General features: G+C 35.6%; 1 protein-coding gene across 2 annotated transcripts in view; it reads right to left on the bottom strand.

Annotated features, from left to right (window-relative positions):
• Positions 1 to 13071: 13071 nt before the first annotated feature.
• Positions 13072 to 26910, bottom strand: part of LOC110828209 (zwei Ig domain protein zig-8-like) — an 87604-nt gene continuing 73765 nt past the window's right edge. For both annotated transcript variants that reach the window (XM_087344161.1, XM_022060704.2), the window contains 4 exons: positions 25844 to 25945; positions 24725 to 24833; positions 20011 to 20295; positions 13072 to 16956 (listed from right to left, as the gene is read on the bottom strand). In XM_087344161.1, the coding sequence (XP_087200287.1) occupies positions 16817 to 16956; positions 20011 to 20295; positions 24725 to 24833; positions 25844 to 25945 (636 nt within the window). In that variant the 3' untranslated portion in view covers positions 13072 to 16816. The remainder of the gene's footprint in view (positions 16957 to 20010; positions 20296 to 24724; positions 24834 to 25843; positions 25946 to 26910) is intronic.

Raw genomic sequence — 26910 nt, 5'->3', positions numbered from 1 at the left:
TAAATCTAGAAAAAAATTCCGACACATATAAACATATTAGTTTTCAAGGTCACTTATCAACAAATTCGAAGTTAATAGCGTGTAATTTATCCTTTGAAGGCAAAGCTCTTCTAATTATTATTTAAGATCTCAGCCCGTACCTCAAAGAAAACATAACTTCACCATTAAAATATCAAATGTTTAAGGAAATAAGCCACGTTTATCGCGAGAATCATACGAAACACATAATACAAAATGGAGGATTGTTGACTACTGTAGCAGGTGGGGCATATAGTTACCCCTGGGTTTTAAGGGTTGAACATTGGGGTTGACAATAAAAGTGGTTTACAGACTTCGCATTTCGCCCAAGCCCTTGGCTACAACCTTTCACTCTGTTCTGGCTCGTGTAAACGTCCACATTTACTGAGACACAATAGACGGAACATGATCAGAGAGAAGCATGGACGAACTGCTCGCCGGTTAAGTTGTCTTCTGTAGAGACATGTCCTGGGTGTCAATCATTCGCACAGAATATATAAACATTACTTAAAACGCATACGAAGACTCTCTGGCGATCAGCTGTGTGATATTGGTGATAATGTTAAACGTTTTGGGGTATCTGCCTGCATAATGAGGAATCCATGACACTGTTGACGAAAGCCAATATTACAATCCCGATCGGCCGAGATGTAACAGTGAAAGCTTAAAATCTTAAAGTATGATTTAAAATGTTTCCGAAACCAAAATTCATGTTCTACAATACATAAAATGGCATTATTTAACATCGTTTTCACAAAAGCAATACGAGATTTTATTCCAAAAAATGTCTTAAATGCTGCCGATTGATAGAGAACGTGTATTATAAATGAGATCTAGCGTGATTTTCCTTAGTCGCACAAAAATTAACGCTGGACTGTTACCTTAAATAGGCCAAAATCGCTTCTGTTCTTATGTTCATTAATTCATCATTTACAAACAAAGAAATCATTCGCGTTATTTGTTGGTCGATTTAAAAAAAAGTCGTTAAATGTAGGAAGAATCCGCGAAACTGAGTTGGAAAACTGAGTACTTCTATTTCAACCTGGCAATCATCATATCACCGTTGGAGGAGGGAGGTCGCCTACAAACATGCAATCACAAACTCGTTTTCAGCTGCACATCACGTCTGACCCATTACTCGATTGGACTCGGAGTGTTTTAAATGGAAAAACTTATTTTCCCCTCGCTGCTTAATCAAAACACTGCAAACATTGCCACTTTAGGGAATACATCTTACAATTAACAAAGGCACGTGTAACAGGATAACGCTTCAGGAGGTAACCGGTTCGAATTCCTGCCGGAGACTGGCAATGCTGACACACGCTTCCTTTCATATTCCACCTGTTCACTGTTCATTAATATGAAGGTTCATAACTCCAGTTATTCACATAGTTTTTATAAAGAAACCAAGTGCAGGAGGATTTTTGAGTGTTCTCTGGTTGGGCTATTTCACTTGACAATGATGTCCCATACATCATCTACTTTCTGCCCCTTTCGCCCAGCCGGTCTTCAGAGAAATATTGATAACTACCTCCATGCCAGTGATGGATACGAGTTCCCGACATGTCACGTAAAATCAAATTGCAATCTGCGAACAACAAAGAAACAAGAAGCAAGCAAAACAGCATACGAGCATAGCTTGCTCTGTGAGAGAGCTTTGAATTCGGGGCATGGATCAAACCGTGAAAGAATCACACGTAGGTACTACACAGGCCAATATTTTGATCCTGTCTGCTTGTATATTGCATACGTGATGGGAATGTCTTATAAAATGTTGGTATAAAGGAATAGAAACTTACATATATTTGTAGAAATCGATACTCAATCATACAAGATTTCTGAATACTTTTACGTTTCACAAATACTCCCTGTATATTCATCGTAATTTAAACAGGAAAACTTCACAGAAGATATCTATCTTGTCTCTAGACTACATCAACTGTAAATTTTCTACATGCGGAATTCTTTTGGTTTCAGAGGAAAACCAGTTTTGTTGCAGCCTACATCTGGTACTTTTGCATTTTGAATGCATAGCCAACTGATAGCTTCAAACATTATATATACACACACAGAAAGAACTGCATATAAAAATTCGTGTTTCTAATATCTCATTAAAAATCAAAAATTAAGAACAGCAATTCAGGCGAATGTAAACAATATGAAAATTCGGTTCAAATGAACCTAACATAAGCCTGAATTGTTTCTTGAGCTGTAATAATTCGAAGTTTAAAATGACTATTGACAAAAAGTGCCAAAGAAGAATAAATGCGAGTCAGATTCTGTAGACGGGGAGTGTGAGGACTTGTGAAGTCTGCGGAAAAAGTAAAAGTTCAATACTGCGATAACTGCATGTCAGAAGAAAGATTTCTAATGAATGGAAGAATTAAATGAAGAAAAAAACATGACATGGAAACAGCTGCACTGGCACGTAACTTATTATAATTTACGTATTGAAAATTTCACATTACAGCAAAGGATTTTTACTACAATTTTTATAAGCAAGGGCACAAAGGTACGGGAGGGGTAAAATCATTTCTTTTAATGTCATAATATGAACAATGTTATAATACATGTTTTCAGATCCTGAACATAGTGTTAATATAAAATATTTTAATTTACACTACGATACAGGCTAGACTATTGCTCGGAATTTTCCAATAAGCGCACAAGCATTTGAGTAAATATTACAAACAGAAATTACTCGAATGAATATAAACAAATAAAACACAAAACTTGGTAGAAACCTCAGGTATTGTAATTGAGAAACCTCTGGTCGACAGCGAATGGCGTGTTGTTCCTTGGGTTATTTAAACAACGCAGTATCAGCTACACAGATCGCATACAGTCGAATGGGAGTGTAATTTAAGATATATCCAGTTTCTGAAAGATTGTATTTTCGATAAACAAATATGATAACGTCCAGAATAAGTCAAACCTATCTGAAAGTCTGCAACCGGCCAAAAGTATCCCTCACATTTTACACGTGCTAGCAAGATATACAGAACTCAGGTTTACCGTACGTCAATTTGACACTGAAAGCTAAAATTGAATCTATATTATACAATGATACAGTTAAAATATTATAGAACCTTAAATAAACATGACGATACGTTCGGAACGTGAGCAGCAAAATAATTTATTACAACGTAATAATGATTGAATCGAAACAAAGGATGATTACAGCTGACATATATAAATATGTACAAGTGAATTGAGTCACTGGAAACGATTAAACATGACAGGTTAGGACTCAGTGCACAGAACTCTTTAAAATGAAATCAATAAACACGACTAATGTAGTTACTATTAATACTGAAACGGTGTTAGGTAACAGCATAATTACAGAAGATTACGTTGCGACGTCTTTAAGTACAAAATTGAAAGTCATGCATGGCTTCGTGCGTGGAGAACCTAAATTCAGAAACAATAATTATCATCAAAGGGACATAAAATATTGCAATATGCAAGCTATACAATTTTATTTGAATTTTTATAAGACCTACATAAACTAGGAGAATGTGGTTATCAGTTCTTCCTTAACTAGAGATGGAAACAAAAATGGATAACAAAAAAATAAGTTTCAGCAGATATTAAAATATTTGTCTGTCTTTTATCCCCACATTAAATATTACGTACAGGGCATAATATAAACAACTAAATTACAATGAAATCTAGAAGCAAATTATATCGTTATACCCTGATTTAACTGAATGTCTATTCAACTGCGTGAATTGAACATATCCGAAATAAGATGGTTGCGGAGAAGATGGTTTCGATGCATGACGTCACATACTCGTCTTAAAAATTGACAGCTGGATAGAGACGAGAGCAAACAGGTTCCATTGAATCCAGAGATTTTTCAGTGCGAGCACCCGATGCTGTCGACAGCCAAGGCCTCCCCTCAGAAGCATGTAAATCCTATAATTCTTACTGAGGTATTTTATACAGCTGCATAAACAAGTTACATTGACGTTCCCTAAAATTATCTACGGACATCCTAAGAAATTCTCTGCAATGTTAATGGAGCCGGAAATGGTCTCTTAAATGTCGATGATTCTTAAACAACTTACCGAGAAGACTTTAATCAACTTTAACATATGTTTCTTAGTCTGCTTTACTTGTTTTATTAAAAACGTATATTTGTGTCATACTTTCATGTTTTTTAAAATATATTTCTAACCATCTGGCGGTTTTATTAAGCTATTAGCCAATGAATTAGCTTACAAATGAACCTAAAACATTAACCACTGAAAAAGAACTAAAAGTTGGTAATAATGATTACGCACCCAGTACATAAACTATTATGACTGATATGTGAAAATGTAAGTATTTTGAGATAAACCTCCGATAACACACGTCTTGTTCGATAATGCTGAAACAGCCTGAAATTTCCGTCTATTAATGCTTACGTAATATGTAAGTAGTGTAATAAAAGGAAACGGCTGTATCAGAGGCCTGTTATGCATCGAGCGATTTCAGTACGTTGCCTGTGACATTAAAGTAGATGATACATAAACAAGGAATTTCATTAACATGCAGAGTGCTGAGTGGGTTCGCTAAGTAAAGCTCCTACACTGCGCATCAATCCCGTATAGCCTTAAAGATAACACCCTGAATCCATCCTTCCATTCTGCTCACGTAATCTATGATAACGGATAATGAACTATTCTAGAGCACTGGTTCTAAAACTGTGATTCGAGAACCTAATAGTAAAACAACACAACTCCAGGACTTGTGTCGTTTTTGTGAAGAATGATATATTAAAAGCATAGAAAGAAACATAGACTGATGTTACGAATAATGCATTTAACCTTGATGATTGCCATGGTAGTAACAACACAGTTTTTTCAAAAGGTAATTTGCAAATGACAGATTTAATTGTAATCAAACTTCGATTTATTTGTAAATTCTTATGAACATGGTAATTAATCATGCGTTACCAAAAATGTTTGGGAATTTCTTGACCAGCTTTTTAGTTAATTGGCTAAATAAAATTAAACCAGTACTGGAAGCGTATATAGAAAATCAAAGTTAATTTCCATATGCATTCTTAAACTTAACATTCGTCAGATTTAGTGGTTTCTTTACGCCCTGGTTGCTTAGTCTAATAAAAGGCATTATTAAATGCCCATGTATCCAAGCATCACTTCGGGACGAAAACGAGAAGTGGATTGAAACGGACATGCAGTCCTAACCATGACAGCAAATAAAGATTTACGCTCTGATTGCTGCAGTCCCCCGGAAAAAAACCCGGCAGTATTAATTGGACAGGAGACTGGATGGACCCAGAGCCACTCTGTACGCAACGTCCAAAAGGAAAATGATGTCCCTACCGAGGATCGAGAAACGGTCGTCCAATTCATAGTCGGCAACTATTTCAATATCTGATACATAAAAAGTACTATTACGCAAATGTAGTCAGACGAGAATTATTAACTGATAAGACTCAAACATTAAAAATAACAAGTGCATTTGATTCGTCAATCAATATTTGTATAGCTCACTACATAATTCACGACGAGTTATTAAACTGCTATTTTTATATGGCTGAACTAAAAATTAAATATCTTAAACTTAAGTAAATCTTAAGTCAAAACAACTTAATTAAAATGAACCAGAGTTCTCTTAACATGTAAAGGTTAGACACACACTGCAAGTTACATAACAAAGCATATATAAACACATTTTATTGGAGTACTTTTAACCCTTTGAAACACAAAGCTCATCTGAATAATAGTATTTAAGAATTCGGTCCTTACCGCAAAGTAAACACAACGCTTCTCCATTACAAATTTAATGCTGTTTACGTAAATAATAGTTGTTTATACTGATAATAACAAGACATTAATAAATATACTGTGTGGGCAAAGTTACTGATTACTAAAACAGATGATATTTTGAGTACATTTTGATATTTGGACGTTAATATGTAAGCTTCGTGTTTAACGTAGAATGTGAATTAGTTTAAAGATATAAAAGCGGACTGGTTTCAATATAATCGATTCCAAGAACTCAATAATCATACAAACAAGATGACCCATATGAGCATTTGATATACAGTTATTATGACTGCAAAATATAAAATTAAAGCTGCTTAAATTCACGTCTCCATGGATATCGCAAGATATGACGAAATTCCCGTTAATAATACTTATTGTGGTGTGTACGTAGAGGTATTAGTAACCTCTATTGCTCGAGAAAGTAACCATAAAATATTAAAAGTGGCCCACACAGCAGTGGAAAATGCCTTCCTTCATCTTCGTAATCTACAGGTTAGTTTAGCATTAACCTGTGTATACAGGCTCTTAAGAGCGATTTCTCTGAAGAAGTTAATATTATTTCTTTTACACAGAATTGCTTTATCAATGTTACGTGTAGAATAATTTACACTCTCTTCTGACTTTCCTTCAATTAGTGAAGCAATCCTTGGAAGGTCGGGGATGGAGACGATGTTACTACCTAAATATGCATGAGGTGAACTGCCATTTATCATAATAATGCTCTAAACTTTACTCTTTCGGTTATGTCAGGGGTTTCAACATTTCGAAACTCAGGGCCGCACTCAGCTGGTGGTGCATCGCGTAAAATTTAGTGGAACGTCACGGCAGTTTATTGAACGTGTCATTTCCAAATCTGTTTAACATTCATATAACTATCCACTCAAAATTACGTAAATATTACATTGTAATAATTTAATATTTGTGTAAAAATGTATGTGTTCGCACAAAAAACATATCTGCAGCCTGCAAAATGCGAACTGTCCCAGCTGCAAAGCTGTATTTATCCTATTTAATATAAGGGGGTGATGATTTACCCTGGAATGAGGCATAATTTATATATGAACAAATAAGATATTTTATATTCTGCTGTCAGCAACAGGACGTGTCCTGCTATCACTTACTTGTTATATTTATTAATAGTTTATTTAACGACGTATTTTCAGTAGCTCAGACTACACTGCGTCGAATGAGACGATGACACTAAATTTGAAAGGATATGGTGGGAATCGGCCGTGGCTAATTTAAGGTACTATCACTGAATTTTCATGGAGGTAGTAAGGAAAACCACGAAAAATCCCAGTCAGGATAGCCGGTCTCCGGGTCCAGATTTGAACCCGGGACCTCCCGAATACGAAGCAGTGTTAACCATTCAACCACGAGGTTTGGTAGTTACTCGTTAGTGGTCTGTTTTGTAAGTTAGGAAATGCTTAATTATTTATACCTAAAATTCCAGTGATACTTAACATTACATTAATAATTCAATCGCGCTTTCCTGATGCGTCTTTTTTACATTTTACTAGCTATTTATTATTAATCGCAACAAATGAGAACTGTGATTAGCTACAACCTTTATATGTTCTGAATTTTTAACACTGAAGCTAGAACGAATAAGATAAACGGAGACATCAGAAATGCGTGTCATACGTTTTGGCTGGCTTCAGAATGATGAACCCCATGAATATATGTCACAAAATAGACGTGAATGGTAGATTTTCATAACAAAATCGATTAATAAATTACTATAATATTTTTAAAGAACATCGTATAATCTAATTTAGAAGTTACTCTTCCAAATATAATTCGATAATTATAAAACTCCACGGCACGCAACAAAAATGTTGGACAGTTTAAATTTTTGTACCCCTAACAGACAAACAGTTATTTTAATCCGTGACGCTGGTGACGAATAGAAGGTCAGACAACACAGACGTTACTGAAATCCGAGTTCAGTTCTGTTCATCTTTCCAGTTTTAAGGCAATGCTTTTTCATCACTGAACACTTCACATGCAGAGACGCGTGACGTACTAGGTGGCAGCACAGATGGCTTCGAAATGTAATTACATCGCTGACTCTTATGAAAATGCTTGAAGAAGCTCTGAAATTATTTCTGAGAAGAGGCAGAGAAACGAACAAACAGCAGGCAGCCAGTATGAGGTCCTTCTAGATGGCTTTTAATTTATTGCGTATAATAAAATAAAGAGAGCTTAGCAAAACAGAAAATTTCCCAATTACTTACCAAGATGTTTTTGAAACTGTTTCTCCTGGAACTTTAATTTATTACGCTTTGGAAAGACTCAGAAAGCAACAGGCAGTTAGAAGCGTTCACAAGGGACAACGGATCCAGACAAGTAAATTGCAGTTACATAAATATGACCAGATTTCAACGACAGATTTGGATTTTTTTTTCTAAAACGACTAAAGAGTGAATGTAATTATCTCACAACGGTAAAAATAATACTACTGCAACTACTACAAACAATAAATCACTTCATGACACAGGTACTTCTTCTATCCCTGGAAGTTAAATTTTATTCTGGTTCGTACTGCTGTAATATAAAACGTACTTTACACGAAGCCTAGAATTTATTTTTGAAGATTTTATGGAGTAAAGATTCACACCAAGAAAATGCCCATTTTACGATCGGCCTATGCGTATTAAATTGAAAAATAAAAACTAAATTCGAAACATTTTTCATTTTATTATATTCCCATAATTAACTCTTTAAAGCCTTGTGGTAACTCTTTTCATCAGCTGATCGAACTTCAATACGTCAATAACTCAACATTTTTACAACAGTTTGTGTTAACGGGTTTCGTATGACTCCGAGACTAAACAGTGACTATTTCCTTAAATAGCTTCAACCAATTAATCTTTGTAACGTTGAAATGTGGTGTTTTCTTTGCGGTACGGACCGATTTCTTAAATATTATTTAGACGACCTTCAGTTTTAATACATGTAAGAGAACACTTCATGTCCCTGTGCTGTTTATTGAGTTATTTCCTGTGAGATTTAGATTCTTACGACTAATTTAATATGCGTTTTCTGAGATGTTGCACTCTATTTCATATACACTGACGTTTCATAGTCTCTTACTGTCAATTCCTCTTCGGGAGCTGAAGTTCGATTACTTAGAAACTCTCTCCGCTTATTGAACCCAAACATTTATTACGGAATTCACAACAGGCAGTCACCAACCCCTATCCTGAACCAGACGAATTCACTCCACACTCTCACATCCTATTTCCCTACTATCAATTTTAATATTATCCTCCCATATGCTCTTAGGTCTCTTCCCTTCAGCCTATACAACGAAACTTCTGGAATATTTTTATCTCCCCCATGCGTGCTACATGCCCACAAAGAAACTGCATTACACAACCCCGTACTCGATTATGAAAGAAAATAATCTTGTTTTAAGAATTGTAGTTTCCTTAGTAAATAATCTGACACCAGACTGCGCTGAAGCTGTTACATTTAAGTGTCGTTTGGTAGTTATCGAATTTCTTGTTGCGCCTTGAAGATAAAGACGAACACGTACAAAATTAGACGCCTTATGGCTCTCTACGCTTTAGGAGTGATCTACTACGTTTTGGATTGGCTGGATGAGGTCCAGTTTAAGAGCAAAGCAATTGGAGTGTCTGGAGATAACCTATATCTCATGCAGGTCTTTGCGTTGTAAACCAGAGAAAGTTTACTACAGCCGAATAGCCGCCTAGTAATACAGGAAGTTACTTGTTACATGCAGATTACAGTGTAGCTTACAGCAGTTCACTAACTAGACTTCAATGTTTCAAAAGTAAACTTTGGCTATTTATCTTAGCATTATAGCACTGCTTGTGCGTTTATTAGAGAGAAGTTTTCTGAAATCCCTTCCTAAAAGTTTTATGCGTTCCACACTGAAGAAAATAAATTAAACAACTCGTTATTTTCCTTAAATCTAAAAACCAAACATTAAAGACAACACACATATTAGTTAAAAGATTAAAATTGTAAAAGTGAAATTATTGTAGCTAGTAAAATTACGTAATAAGGCACATGCATGTCCAACACCGAGATACGCAGACGTACATCAAAATAAATCTTAAATTCTAAACAACTGCAGCTGAACTTTTACTTTCAAGCTGAGGCTACCTTACTCGTCAAAGGAACTGCAATAACTGCATTGGTAATATAAAAACACTAAAGTGCATCATTCAGTTACCACAGACGAGTTACTTTTTCATGATACAATCCATTACTATAGGAAGTTTTACAATCTTATCTTTTGACCCATTTATAATGTGAGTTTAATGTTGTATGTTTTGTCTGACTTTAAAAAGTTAATTCAATATTCATGTGAATATTTCTTAAAAGAAAATGTATTATGAGCCGGGTAGCTCAGTCAGCATAATGACTGGACGACCGGAGTTCGATCCCCGACAGGGGCACAGGATTTTTCCTCTAGCCACCCAGCCTCCTATCCATTTTGGTACCGGGGCCCTTTCCTGGGGTAAAGCGAAGCCGGGGCGTGATGCTGATCACTCAAACATAAAATTAAACGTTTCTGTTTTCTGAAGAACAATTTTTTGCCCTATATATTACAGACATGAGAGGAGTACAGGAAATAAATTAAAATAGATATGGAAATAAAATTTTGAACAGATGTGTAAGTAGAGAGATGAAAGGATTTATATGCGAAGTTAAAAGGATTCAAAAATATAAAGAATTATTTATGAAGAAAGTACAGTCGTTCATAAATGTGATTTAACGTAGAAGTGTTTCGTTTCGCTTCAAGTAAGTATTTCACCTGTAGTTTAGAAGCGAAATATTAATAATGCTTCGAAGAAAAAAAGGCAATCAGTCTGTTACATCCGTCTACAATACATCGATAATATCAAACCATGCTTTAATATAACTTCAAGTAATGAATTAAATAAATATTTCTTTATTATTCAATTCCAATAATTATATTACTTTGTGAAAAGATGTATTAAACTTAAAAAAATTGCTTATGAACTGACCGTATTAAATTCAACTTATCTATTTATAAATTATAAAGACTTTTACCATTCATTACTGTCTCATACCTAAACGCATAAAATTATTATTTTACTTCGGGCTTTGTACTGGGTTGTGAAACGCTGTCCTTTGCATTACGGAAAAACTCAGATTTATATGTTTAAGGATATATATTTGTTGCTAACAGGGAAGAAATAACGAAATACTGAATAAAATAGCATAATGATGAACTTTATTTCGTAGGTCTACTCTTCACCAAATATCAAATTACGAAGTCTTAGATGTCGGATAATATATCACACATCGCAGAGACGTACGCATTAAACGTTTCTTTCGGGGGGAAAAAAACTAAATTCAAGATAGCGTTTGAGAAGCATGTGCGTGGACAAAGGTATTAAAGCGGATCTCTGAACGGTGTTTAGCTCGGCAGCACAGTGTTCTGTGGCGGTCCCTGTGGGCATAGTAACACACCTTCGGATTATATAAAAGTGGGGGAACATTGTCACTAACTGAACTGCTACCAACTTCTGCAAAAACTCTTCAGGTTTGGGACTGATCTAGTCGCCACATTTTATTCAGATTCAATTATACGTATAGAGTTGTGTTACTACAACACCACTAATACCGAAGCACGTCACTAGACTTCTCTGTGATAGTTTAATCTACCGCAGTTAATCCCAATTTATCTCCCTAAGAACCATTTTATCCTTTCGAATCCTCGGTTGTACAAGTGATCCGTCAAAGTACGTTATGTGTGCTTTGTGTCCATCATACTTGACAAAGACCTGGCTCATTTTACTCTCTGAAATTTAAATATTCTAATACCACGACACGAAATTCCTCGTAACGTAATGCAATTAATTAGTGATTAACTTTATATTTTTGAGGTTAGTTCGAATGTTTTCGTTTTATCTTGAGGGCTTTATTTTTAAATGCTTTCGATTTATGTCCATACTTCAAAGTAATAAGTTACGTTTTTCACCCAAAAAATTGTCATATCATTGTTTTGTATAAACTAGCGTTTTATTAAAAACGTTACGAGTAAACACACATGCAAACAAACACTTGGGCGGGGGTGTACTGTACTCACCATCTGTTGCTCAACTTCTTTGCTGCATGAAGAAATATTGATGCAATGCACTTCCTACCCAGTCTGCTTCAAGCACACATTGCAGTATTTACTGCTTAAATCTACCACACAAATAAACAAACGGAATTAATAAAACTTCACATTATCTGGACACAAATCACTTCACCTTCGCTCACTCATGCTCTCTATCAAGGTCAGTTGTACTAACTAACCTATCACCGAACAGAAATGGCGAAACTTTTATTTCAGACCCTGCTCGGCGAATCTTGGCTGTGTAACTGATAGTTTTAAGGATATTTGTTTACACTGACACACTCAACACTTCACGTAGAACGACAGATAACCAATTAAAATCGAAACACTGCTTCCGGATATGTTAAATTCGTTCCTCTTTTAGGAACTTGCCTTTCATGGCGTCCACTGCAAATCCACGCGAGGCTACTTCGTCACCCCTCTCTTCCCCGCCTTAGTCATCAAAGTCTGTTGCTAGCCGAGAACGTTCACTCGCATTGCAATACGACAGTGCTGTAAGACAGCACGTGTTTACGAGTGCGTTCATAGCAGAGGGAGTAGACAAGCTAAGAGTATATCAGAGCGGATTAATTTTGATTTCTTGTAATTTGATACGAGGCAAAGAGCTCAAATCCAGTAAGGAAGTGGCATGTGTAAACAAAAAATTATAACACTGAGACACTTCGGAATATTTGCTTATAGCGTATGAATCAATACCAAAACACATCTAAGAGCGTCACAGATTTTTCACTATTAAAAAAATTTGGCGTTCTCGTCGTCACAATAATAATGCTGGATCAAAATTAACATCGATCAGCAATATGATAAATCAGGTAGTTTCAAACAGACATAAATATACCAGTACCTACAAAGTCAGTGCACGTCATATTTATATAATTTCTGGGCATTTAATTTATAATATTATGGTGTACTAAAACTTTGAATCAATAAACAAGCGATTGAAACGTAATCTAAAACTGACGTCTTGAAAAAAATAATAAAGTAAGACCACGTCTATACATGATTTAAGCCTAGTATAATACTAAAATTCTATGATATAAATGGAGAGATATTAGTGGAAACTGGGATGTAAACAAGGTAATATTGTGTTTAAATTAAAATAGTTCAATCTTAGCCACATCAGAATGATGGTTCAAATAACATGCTTCATTTTCGTCATATTACTTCATTTATTACAAATTTAATGAATAATCGTCTCAAACTGGTACTGAAATACATAAAAATCAAATTAACTTACATACTATGCATACAAACATCCTGTTTCATGTATAGTGTGGAGAGTGAAATTTGTCAATGGAAACAAATACATTCAACAAATACAAAATATTAACTTTCTTATTCAATTCAATTCAATTCAATTATTTTATTTACGTGTTTGCCAACAGCAAGAAGCCAATAACAGGCAAACACTGATAATACATACAATAATAGTGAAATAATAATGAAAAATAGTACACAAACAATACAATACAAATAAAGAATCAACAATTTGTTTACGAATCATAGGTCAAGTAACTAATTTAAAACTTATATTTAATTAATATATATTAAAAATTAAGTTGTTTGCTGTTACACTGTACAGATGATCGAAATTTCATACCAAAATATAATATTTGCATTTCATCGCAAACGATCAGTCGTTTGTAGTGCCATGCATTGGTAAAACACAGATAAAACAAACAATTTTAACATAGTGATATCCAGTATGACGTGAAAATGTTTTCACGAAAAAGAAGCATTGAAATTATACGGGACATGGACCAATAATGCTTCCTTTCGTAATAACTCATGCACTGAGAGGTTAATACAGAGTGGGTTCGGTGTGGACGTATCCCTTACACACGGGTTTTGGCACTTTACGGGAATTGGAATTGTTGTCTGAATTTACAACAGTGATTCTCTTTTGTTTCATGCGAACAGGAAGTACAAACAAGTGACAAACCACTACAAAAAAAAAGACGCTAAAACAAAACAAAAATTGCAACACTTCAACGGATATTGACATTAAAGTCTATGAACCATGAAAACATCTATTACAAAAGTTTAATGTGAAATTCTCTTTTAAACAGTCTCATTACAGTCGGGAAGTGGCGTAACTATTTCTCCAATGAGGGCTAGTTTCTAATTTGATTTCGTTTTTGACGTATTTCCCAACAGATGCTGAAAATCAGACACTGATTGGATAAATCTGATACAATGAAGGAATTCCTCAGCCATCTTCTTTCTTCTTCAACAACAAAACTCTTTTATTGTTCTTTAGGACCCACGAAATGTCAGAACAAACCACGAGTTCGACTTTTAATTCTGTTATCCAGCACTTATCTTAGACGCGTATATACAGCGCTTATATTTTCTCTTGAAAGTTATGGTTCCTGTCTAAAAGCAGCTCCTGCAAAGTTTTGATTAATTAAGTGTCTTCCTGAAAGCAAACTGTGCCCCGCTAATTTTGCTGTCCACTGGTCACCTTATGCCTTGCATTAAAGTGCATATAATTATCGTAAAGGAACAAATGATCATAAGAAACTTGGAACATTACTGTAATGTCAAAGCCACATGAAACCTTGTTGAAATTTAATGAAATTTCAACAAAATTCAGGATGATAGGTACATAGTTTTAAATCTCATACACAACAGCAGTCTTACAAGCGTTCTTTTGTGTTTCGGAACAAGTAATTTTTTACGAAATATTGTTTTTATTGTCTGATAAGCAAGATCCCCAAAATAATTTTTACACTTTCTTATCTATGTGAATTTATTGTAAACTTTAGAATTTTTCTTTAATTTAATTTCACTAAATAAGAATATATATTTTAACACAGGCTAAAACTTGTATTTGAATCAAAAATATATCCCATCTTACACTTGAAATGACTTTTAATACAACTCAGAATCGACCCCCTTGAAGGAACGTTTAGTCTTACGAAATAAACAAAATAAGTTATGGGTTTCATCATATTAGATTTATCGTTTCGAATTCAATGGAACACAATATACCATTAGACGTTTCTTGCAGATGAGCGGAGATTAATATAAATTTCTAGCATCTCATATTCACCAGTTTATAATTTCTTTATCCCAAGAGGATGTCCGAGGATTGACAAGTATCTTAAAACCAACAACTCAAACTTTCTTCCGATTAAAACTCATCGTATACAGATTAGTTCATTCCATTACATACGCAGATATCTGCACCAATAACAGTCCCATATACCACAGCACAGCCATGCAATGTTTTTTTTATTTCTGTGACTTTCATATTGAATAATTATTACTTTTATTATTCTAGGAGTTGAAACATGCTCGTAATAAATTGGTCTCTTGAACAAAATACGTAACGACATAAAATTTGTATTACACTCGTGGGGTAAGTTAAATTTCATACGAGTATTGGATTAACCTCAATTTGGATCACAAAACGTCATGCAAGCGCTGTTTTTAGACCAATTTATTGAAATATAAATATTTTGCATCATTGATGGAACGGCATGCAGTCTAGATACCGTACCAAAAGTTGTAGCAGTTTTGTCGTCCTGTTTATAGTATTATCGTGACATATTAAGATGATAAAATCACACAAGCCACAAAATGTTTTGGTTAGAATTATATTTTTAGTCTGTTTTCTGTGTCCATATCTTTAATAACTTTCTATTTTATTATGCCTCTCTCTCACGTGTTTCAGGTCTCCTAAATTTTACAACTTTATTCTGATTTTCTTTCTTATGTATCACTTATTTAGCAATTTACAACAACTTCATTTTGGAATCCTTTCACGTGTCTTAACGTTATATAGAACAGGTACCACATTTTCGTTCGTAAAGCAGAGACAAGACAGTTTTTCGCAACTAAGTAGGATTTCAGGTTTTCACGGCGGTGAATATGAAGTTTTCTGTCTTCTGGGTTGTTGCGCCGTATAGTTTGGCAGACGTTTGCGACGTTTCAGACACTTACTGCCTCCATAATTAGGGCTACTATCACCCGGCTGCCTCTGAAACGCTAGCAAAATTCTACCAAACTACACGGTGCTACAACCCAGAAGACAGCCATCTTCAAATGACTACTTGACGTTCTTAGTTTAATTTAATATAATTATTAGTCTCATCCCACAAAATTCTATAGTAATATTCGACGTAGTATTGCGTGAAAAATTCTATCAGCAAAAGGAATTTTCGTTCTGTCCTTTGACACTGAAGAGTGGTAAATTCAAGAGCTTCTGAAATCTTTTATGTTCTTGCATGTGTATTACGTCTATTTTTCACAAAAAACAAAGCTTTTAACAAAATATAATTATATCGAGTTGAAATGGATTCAGGCGAAGCAATGCTGTGTCACTGTAATATTAAGTTTTTTTTTTTAATTTCAGTCGGAAATTATGCATGTAAAGTATATACTTATATTCTGTGATGGCTGGAAACAAATCATTAACGTGTTTAAACACAGTCCAGTTGTAACACTCTTGCAAAAATATCCTATAATGCTCTCGTACGTAAGAACTTTGCCATTATTCTAGTTTAACTTGCAACTTGCAAAAATGTCCTACTTAATTTTATCTCCTCACCAATAACCTGTATTTCCCTTCGCCTGAAAGAACCATCAAATTCAAAGTGTTATTCTTTTATTTCCACCTTTCCACAAAACAGTTATTAAATATATCCGAATTTTCATTTAGAGTTTTCGCTTAAAACACACCTAAAAAAACAACACATCTCTTTCTTCTGACACTTATACTTTAATATAATAATATGTCAGCTAATTATCGCCACAATCTGCATATGATCAACGTAATTTTCTCTGACATTCTCCCATGCCACCGTTAACCGTGATATGCATCGCATCGAGGTATTTTCATATATGCCCTTTTAGAAATAAAGTGTATTGAGGTGACCTGCAACTAGTGTCATCTGTCGTCGCGGCACCAGAAGCATGACTGGCTTGACAGCAGAGAGACGCAAAGCGCTGCCATGAAGCTGTAGCTCCAAGGCAAGTTGGCTCGCACCGACTGGCTCTTGCTTCCATGCATCGCAGCTGGCTTTTCCCCTGCAAGCAACAGATAACAGTAGGAGATACGAGACGAAACGAATTTCTTACAAGCCTAATTCATGTCTCCTCCCTTAAGGACGACCGGTCATCTTTTTTGGTTTGGTCAAACTAAATGTACGCCTATTCTGTTAAGATTTACAGAGACTTCTAATTCCACATTTTGTGTAAATCCGTCAATGACCTTCGGATACAAAACTTAAGGACGAACAGATGTGTATGGCGGCTTTATTTTATACGGCTTGTGTGAACGAAACATTACATTCAAATTTATACGTGGCCTCTAACAGAGAATAATTGTGTGACATTGGCAGAGAACAGAATGTTAATTTTTTTTTACCTTTGTTTAAGTAGATTCCAGGAAAAATTCTAATTGTAAGTGTTTTTAAATCCTACGGCGATAAAGCTAGAATTCTTAACACCCACCTTTAAATTTCTCGTACGAGTTTCACTCAACTGCAAAAAGAAAATGTTTTTCTGGTAAACTACACAAATAAAATCTAAGATAACTTAATGTGAGACTTCATAAGTCTGTTTACTCCATGTTTTCTGTATATCATGATTAAACTTATCATGTTTACAGAAATGATTTTACACAACAAATAACTTAGTTTTACGTATGATTTGAATCATCAACGTCATCTGTAAGATCAGAAATCCATACGTCTGTCAGCCCTTAAAAACAATTGCCCTACAGATAAGCGGAGGGCCTGAAAAATCATTATTTTTCTGCTAATATTTTATCATTTAAATCTCTAAAATGTTCCAATAAAATTTCACCTGCGGAGATTAAATGTGTAGCTTTCTCTTAATCCTGCACATATATGAGTAATCTCTAAGCGTTCAAAACAAATAATGTCAGAAATACTTTTATACGCTGTTTCATTTTGTACAACCATTTTTTTGACTAGAGGACAGACCAGAAGAAAATTACTGCATGTAGTTATCCAGTTAGTAACAGATTTTAATAAATTTACTACGGAACGTTCAGAAAATTTATACGCAGTAGAAAAAACATGTTCAATTAGAAACGTTATGTCCTTTAGACACAAAACATTCTCCATTTAACGTTAGGTTAAGAGCAGGCAACTGTTAAAATACCCGTGATACCAACCCAGACACAAAATAACTACGTAGCCAATCTCTGCTTGTTATAGACTTGCAACTAGTTCATATTTATTGTATACAGTCGTTTTATATATTCTGTGTATATTGTTCAAATTTCAACTAACTAAACTTCGAAACTATTACATATAAATGCTCTGATACACTACAAAACATACTTTTTCTATTTGTTATCGTGTATTTAGTTAGTAAGAACAAATATTTTTATACCTTTGTGACAGTGGAAATTTCCATACGTAACAAAACCTCAATAAATTTATCCCCATCTGAGTCAATTGCGTGTTATGAAAAATGCTCTGACACTCCATTTCATTGAACAAACAGATATTGTAAAGAAAAGCCTCGCTTGTATTTAACATACGCGTACATTTTTACGTAGCATTTATCAGTATTTCCATTATTTATAATCGTATTATAGAACGAATTAAAGTTTTATATCTGTCAGAGAACCATATTAATAATACAATAAATAAGAATAAATTGTAATACTGTCATTACGATTTGTTAAATAGAACTTATTATGATCATTTCATATAATCTGCATATTAGATCCTTATTTTGAACTTGTACGTGCTGGAAAACGTCGTTCGTGTGCGTATTTAATATTTATTCTCTTAGACAATAATTCCTGCTCTCACAGAACACGAAGATTAAACTCCTTGAATTTGGCCAGTTCTTGACGTTTGCCCTGTGTAGTCTAGTAAAATTTTATCAAGGTTTCAGAGATTTAATCGACATGATGATGGAGGCAGAAAGCACCTCTGAAACGTCGACACTTTTACCAGAATACATCATATTCATACTCATCACCGTGAGAGCCTGAAATCTCATCAAACGCCCTTTTCACGAACGTCCGCCACTGGCGCTTAATATAAACCATCTGAGTTCAAGCTTAACTGCATGAAACAGAGATCGTCTTGATATGCTAATAGTCGCTTAGCTATTTAAGAAATTCCCTGCCATTTCTGGAACAAGAAGTTCTATTACCATATTCATAACAGTCCGCCATTATAATACCTCTGGGAGTATAAATCCAGTCCAGAATTTCAGACCTTACATTTATTCAAAGATCTATAGTAATAGCGATGTTCTCCGATTGCCCTATCCCTTCGACTTTACTGTGCCTTACGCGTTTCCAGACTATGTAAGTTACACACCCATCTCATTGTCTTTTGCTTAATCACTCTAATAATAGTTGGTGACCACGGTAATTGCACAAATTATACAGCTCATTACGTACAAACATTCGCCTTAGTACACTGTTCTCAAACATCCTGAGACCATTCGGTTTCCTCTTTAGGCAAGAAACTAAGTTTCACTTCAATATATATTTATTTGTGATTCATTTTAATATTATCACACCGTTTACAAATGTATCTCCAAAGTAGTTCCTGCTTTTATTAGCCATTTTATTAAATAATATAGATCCTAATCAGGGTGTGAGTCGTTGCAGGGTTTTAAAATAAGCCCTAACTCATTATGAAATTCATTTTCTTTATTTAGGTCCACAACACTGGGAAGTGTTCCATTTACACTAACTTTATGAACTTTTGAGAGAAAAAGACTCATAATCGGCCTATGTAATATTCGAGACTATAATTTTTTTTATTTATGCGAGTTACTAAAATGTTTATTTCTCGGCCATCCGCAACACACAACATCCCCCTTTCGCCGTCATGTCAATGTGGCAGCATCTCCGAAACATTTTACAATTCATAACGTAAAGAGTGCAGCAAATAAGATGTGGTACATATTAGGTAACATAAACTTTTACTCGTCAGGAAACTGTCACTGGTTTATATTTAATTACTTTCTATACTAAAGGACCAAGTCTATCGGTGAGAACATCGATGGCAGAAGATGTGTTTTGGATTTCTTAGCTCTTGGTCTGAAATGGCAAATTTCACTGATATGGATTTGGTACCGTACCGTTTAGTATATGAACACTGATGCTGGCCGGATGAGCGTTTGACGGCACGCACGAGTAGTTGCCAGAATCGTGCTTTTGCGCCTGCTCCAAGACCAGTTCACTGAAATAGCGTCCGTGCCGGACTTGAATACCACGACCCAGGTCATAGTTAATCATCCGTGTCTCGTGGTACCAGAACACGTAAACAGGCTGCTCGGTGCTTTTCTTGAAGAGGCAAGTGAGTCGTAGCGAGCTTCCGGACTTCACAAATTTGTCCGGTGCGCCTGGAATCTCCGCTCTTGCCTCTGTAACAAAACACAGTGTAGGAAACGAAGGCAAAGAAAGCCGGAGCGGCTTCCTTCTGCATCGTCCCCAATTAAATCATTCCCAGGTTTGACATTATATCTGAAGTAGCTGACAAAAGCGTCGTTGAATAAACTCAGTTTCCCCTGCCATCTAATGGCCTTCGGAAAAGCAATCTCTTTCATAGGCAGACCTTAGCAGAAAATGAATTAGTCTTGTCTGAGTTTCTTTTGATGTCATAAGTTCTTTGTGTGTGTTTCTTTTTATTTACAAGTTTACAACGTGGTGTTTTCCAGTAACTACTAAGCTGTAAAACGTTTGCAGATGTATGAAAAGTAAAATAAATAAATAAATAAACGTAAGAAAAATAAATAAATAAAGATTTTAAAACACGAAATAATATATTTATGTTTATATTTGACGGCGAACACAAACACCAAACTTTATTCTATTTCTACATTACAGGGTAGCGTCTAGTTTTTTTAAACCATAAACACAAAGTAGTTCTCTGCAAGTGTTGAGAGATAGCTCGAGAAGTTTCTTATAATAGTATTTTAAAACACTAAATAAATCCAGATGAAAACAACTACTGCATTTAAACATAAACAAAATTTTGTTCAAAACTCTTATAGGAAAGAGATTACTCGGAAGATCTAGGCGTCGATGAAAACACAATATTAAAATGGATCTTAAGAAACAAAATGACAGTTTAGTGTTAGACAGGTGTCATGCTCTTGTGGAAAAACCTATAAAAAGTTATTTTAATAAAACAGAAAGTTTAAATAGCTGAGCGACTAACAGCTTTTCATAAAGGAATTTGTTCAATGCAGTTATCTCTGGTGCAGCATCTGAAAGGATCGATGAAGAATAACAGATACATTATAAAAAAAATTTAAATTATTCGCGTCAGAATTTCTTTCATATCGTCTTAGCCTCTTACTTTAATGTAAAACAGCCACAAAATTTTCTTACGTTAAATACATATATTGGATGTGTGTGTGTGGAATCTTTCCGTGTGTAAAGCACGGCAGTCTAACTAAAGGAGCTGCTCTGTGTAAAAAGGGCATGATGGATTTTTCTTGCTTCAGAGAATTACAGGCAACAATTTAGAGATTAATTAGTCTTTAATACAGATCTGTATAAGATTATCGTATTTTTAAAGAATGTCCTGTGTGGTTGTGGCCATAATTTTATTAATATGGCTCTTACAAATAACACTCGAGACCTTGAATATCATGCCAGCACTAGGAGCTCATACATCTAGAACATCAATTGTCATGACTCACCACGAAACTCAAGTATCATTCCATTGAAACAATAAAATAAACTTGCCGACATTACAGCAGTTTCTACCAGGAACCGAGAAAATACATTGGCGTTTAACTATATCAATGGACGCATGAAATATACAGAGCCATCTGAGCGACTATTAGCTTCTAACACGATAGCTATGCTTCACGGAGTTAGTAAACTAATTAATTTTATTTTAGATTTTCGTTTTTACGAAATCAGATTCAACTGAAGTGTTAAATTATCGAGAGTTTGCAACAGAGGAGGTTTTTGACTGCCAGCACATGTCCTCATTAGGTATTCCGTTTAGAAACAGAACATACGCGAATTTCTGCCATTGGATTTCACACACGCGTTGTTCTCTCATCCCCTGTCCGATCCCCCCCCCCCCCGACCTCACCATATCACGTGCGTAATCAGCAGCCACAGAAAATAAGCCCAACACCCGCGCATGTCTGAACCTCCCGTGAAGATAATGACCCACACACATCGCCAGGCACAATTAAACATCTTCTGAGTCGTCCATGTGATGATGGCTGGTGTTTGTGTTATGAGCGCATATATTCTGATGCTATAATTTTTAACCTACGCAGGCTTGGAGTCGGATGCGTAAGGTTTTGCTGGGTTATGATTGTACCTGTCTCAAACCATGTCATCGGATAAAGCAATAAATCTGGTAGCTCACAGTCATTACCACTGCTGGGTTGGAGTGTTAAAGGCAGTCTTTCCTTTGGAGCTGTAAAATCAGACAAGATGTCTACTCAGCGAAGGGACCCACACTTCATCAAAATTGACAAGATTACAAGAAGTAGCTATCGCTTTTCGGTATGTTCTGGTTTCCCCGAATAGCAATCGACATGAAATCAATAAGAAGTCTATATATAAGTTTCCTAAACGCGATGTTGATATTGACAGTAGAATTGAATGCTATTGGACACTTTCCAAGTTTTATTACATGAACCTATGGTAATATAAGAAGTGTTTCAACGCTGATCGTCTGTTCAAAACCTCAGATTTCATTCTAAAGGGTTTACTTAATTATTTAAACAAAATGGCACTTATATGAACCACAAGCTTTAATATTTAATATCTCTGAACTTGAAGGAGACTTTTTTGTGTTTCGTATGATTCTAAAATTAAACAGCGATTAATTCCCTGAACAGCATTAACTAATCCGTCATTTTAGCTGAAATTCATTGTTTTTTGTTGAAGGTAAGGACAACTTATTGTTGTCGATAACTGAATACTAATTTTTTTTTATTTCTGAAATAATCAAGAAAAATTCATAAGAAAACATGTCTTAAACCCTGGTCGTTGCCTCGTCACGATGTTTAATGAGCTATTTATTAAACGTTTTTCTATATGTTTAACTCATTTTCTTAGATGGTGTTCCGAGACACAGACGCATTGCCTTTTTCGTATTTAAAGTGTTTCAACGTCGTGTTAATTTAGCAGGTCTGCCTGTTCCCATTCTCTATGCACGGCGACATGCAATACCGCCAATAAATCTCCTCTTCGTGCCAGGAAACAACGACAATTCTTGTTCGTCAGTCTTTAAATTCTCGCATTCCTAAAACAGCGTAATCCTAAGAGAAAGCGACATATTTGCGATACATACTAAAATTAACTTAACTCGTAAACGTAATTAAACTAACTTAATTAAATTAACTCGTTAACTACAGATCAGATATGACAACTATAACAATAATGAGCTCTAAATGTAACTAAAAAGTCACGTAGAATATTATCCTTTCCTCTAAATACGACGTTGCCGTGTGATAAAAATATTTTTAAATTTCTGACCATCATTAAATATAAAATATTATATAACATAATTTATAAAGCAAGACTATTGTTCCAACAAACGAAATGGGCAGCGAAGCAAAATAGAAATGCTATTTAAGATCAGAAACGAAATCTTCAATGACCATTTATCATGTTTGTGTGCACCGGGTTTGAACAATTCTCGCGCCACCATTACTCATCTGTTGAGGCAAGCTGCTTGTCTACTGGAGCCGGTGGAAGGAGGCAAAACTCACCCTTGAAGTGCCCAGACACACCACCCACCCAAAGTTATTAAACTTCAGGTTTTCTGGCTCATGCACGCAGCTCAAGGTGGAAAGACTGAGATTAGCTGCAACCCGCTTCACGCTGTGTCCGGTACGAAGTAGTGATTTCAAGGAAAGACCTAACATACATCTAGTAGCCCACCCTAAATTGGAATTTAAATAGAACTGGTACAAAGGTATATCGACATGAGAATAATTGCTAAGCTTGTCAAATAAATCTTTTTATGTGATAGCATAAGACTCATTATCGTATTTACAGACTACTGCTACTAAACCTAATGCTCAGCAAATTGAAATCAGCCACCATCGTCACACTTCTTTCCCGTAAAAAGCGTTTTAATTTCTGTCTCACTGATATCTCGATTAATATTTTTGGCGTATTTCTCAACTTCACTAAGCGTAAACATGTTCTGGTCAAACTCATTCTTCTTATAAGTAAAAACTATAATAATTCAATTCATTTATTTAAGTGCTTGACAACAGCCAAATAAGGCCAATAACAGCCAAGCACTAAATCAGAGAACACTATAAAATATAATAAATAATTAAATTCATTTCAATAATAATAAAAGTAAAACATTACAAATACAAAAACAAACAAATGAGACTAAATATAAAAATGTACCATATTATTATTATTAATAATAATATATCACAGCACATATATTACATATATCATTCTAGTATCGGACTGGACAACCGGGGTTCGATCCCTGACGGATATAGAGGATTTTTCTTGTAGCCTCTGTGTCCAGACCGGCTCTGGGGTCAACCCAGCCTCCTATCCAGTGGGTACCGGGGTCTTTTTCCGGACGTAAAACGCGGCCGTGGGTGACGCTGACCACTCACCCCCATCTAGTGCGTAGGTTAAGAATGAGTAGGAACTATAACTCCTCTCTTCCCAAGCGCCTACATGGGGTATAGTGGGACAGCTTTACTTTACATCATTAACTTCTCTGAGGTTCAAATATTCAGAAAACATTTCCCCCTAACTTTCTCAATACATATTCTTGCGTACGGGTGGTCGCATGTACAGTTTTTCGATTTCAGCAAGCAACATCGAATAACTCACCGACCAATTGGAGCTCGACGAACAGGCTGGAGGGGGGATGTGTTGAGACCTGGCACTCGTAGAGCCCACCGTCTCGAGCTCTGGCATGTCGGACGTGGAGGGCCCAGTCCTGGAATGCACCAAAATCGTGGTATTATAGCAGCTGGGGACAAAATAATCAGGCATGAAGTCGTGCGAGGATTAGTTCAGCGTCCATAAACCTGCTTTAATTAGGGAAGTTCTCTACGGATTTAGTTCGTTTCTGATGCCGTTTGTGTTCCGCCTTCATCCTATTTCACTAACCACAATCTGCATTCACCACAATGAATCCACGAAACAAACCTCCACACACATGTATAATTCTAAAACATGACTCCGGTCGCTAAAAGCCTGGTTTTCAGGTGTAGAATTATGTTGACTGCCTGACCCCTCCTGCATACGGGCAATAACACTTTACAAGGCTCAGAATCTGATTAAAAGCCAATTAGAAATACAAGAACCCATGGCAGAGACACCTGAGCTATAAAGGCATCTGATCCATTACAGACAAAACACAGAATACATTTAAAAACTAATCTTAACAAAAAAATATGAACATTAGACGCGTATTTATCGCCCCGTTTCTTACATTACCTACACAATGTTAGACTTGAAAAAAAAATTGGTGAGATTTTAAGTTCTCACGGCAGTGAATATGAAGACTTCCCTCTTCTGAGCTGCTGTGCCTTGCAGTCTAACATAAGTTTATCGACCGTTCATAGCAGCTTGCTGCCTCCATCAAAGCCGTCCTGATGATGGAAGCAGCAAACACCTCCGAAACATCTGTAAACTTTCACCAAACTACACGGCGTAACGACCCATAAAATACCAGACGTCGCTGTATTCTGTCACAGAATATCTTAAACTATTCTCTCTATCACTAAATATAATATTTATTATCGAAGTATTTAATTGATCACATATTGGCAAACAATTTTTCCAATACTTCTTATTCGTGTGATATTTTTATTTGATATTTTTCGGTCTTAACTTTTAGTTAATGTACTGGTTGACTGAGGGTAGGGTATAAAAAAAATAATGCAGGTGTGACACTTTGTACACATAAGTCTGTGAAATTACCATAACCGCGCCAGTACCGACCTGTGGACTGTGGACATGGGCAGCAAAAAAGCGGTCATCGCTGCTGTACGTGGCCAACCCAACGGTCAGCAAGTGATAGTCCTTCCTTCGTATCCAGGATACCTGAAATCAGTAAAAAGATGCCACCAATAATTTGTATAATTCTCTGAATACATTTTAACTATTTTCAGGTTAATTTTTGATAGAAGTAAATCTATAGGCTAAAGTATCTAACACATATATAAAATAAAGTTAGTGTAGTTTGTAAAATGTGTTTAAAAACATTAAATTATTTTGGAGCTAATATCCAACAGTACACAAGGCATTAGTTTACAATTTCACTCAGTAGGGGTACTTAAGTATTATAAAAAAAACTTGAATATAAAAACTGATTAATAAATATAAGATCTAAATTCCTACAATAACTGAATCCGTGCAGCTGAAGTCTTCATTAGAACTAGAAATGGATCCACCGATTATGGCCGCTGACCTTGTAGGGAGAGACCAGTATGCGGACCACTCAATGAAGGAAGGAAGGAGTTTCCGTCTGTCAGTACAGTCTGTGTCAGTGCAGAAGTGTGGAAGCCTGATAATTGTTGTCTTGCGACTGTGCTGTGTTAACAACATGCCACCTGTTCGTTGTAATCTCCTTCCTGGTCATTGATAACGCCTCGTATCAAAACACTCAGACAGACAAACCACCGACGTCTAACTCAAAGAAGGACGAAATGAAAGCCTGGCTATTGGAAAGAAACATCCCATTTTCTGATATGTTGAAAGTTCAACTGTACGATTTAATCAAATTAAATAAGTCAAAGCACAAATATTATGCGATTGATCAGGCACAATCGAAGACGCTATTGAACGTATTATAATTTAAGATAAAGGAGTGGACACGAGCAGCGGTAGTGATAAATCGAGTGATGTCAGAAAGCGATGGTCTGTGAGGAGCGGAAGAATTGGAAGAGGACCGAAGACTTGTGAAGAAGACTCTCTGCGATGTTAATCTTCAAGTGATGTATAGTGTGATATTTTATTTGGAGTGTACTGTACGTGGCCTGCTGCCATCCCTTCCAGCAAACTCCTGG

The sequence above is a fragment of the Zootermopsis nevadensis genome, unplaced genomic scaffold, assembly GCF_977971745.1.
Source record: "Zootermopsis nevadensis isolate Lab colony 2312 unplaced genomic scaffold, Znev_1.0 Znev_ptg000007l, whole genome shotgun sequence".
NCBI lineage: Eukaryota > Metazoa > Arthropoda > Insecta > Blattodea > Termopsidae > Zootermopsis > Zootermopsis nevadensis.
This window is presented reverse-complemented; position numbering and strand designations above follow the sequence as displayed.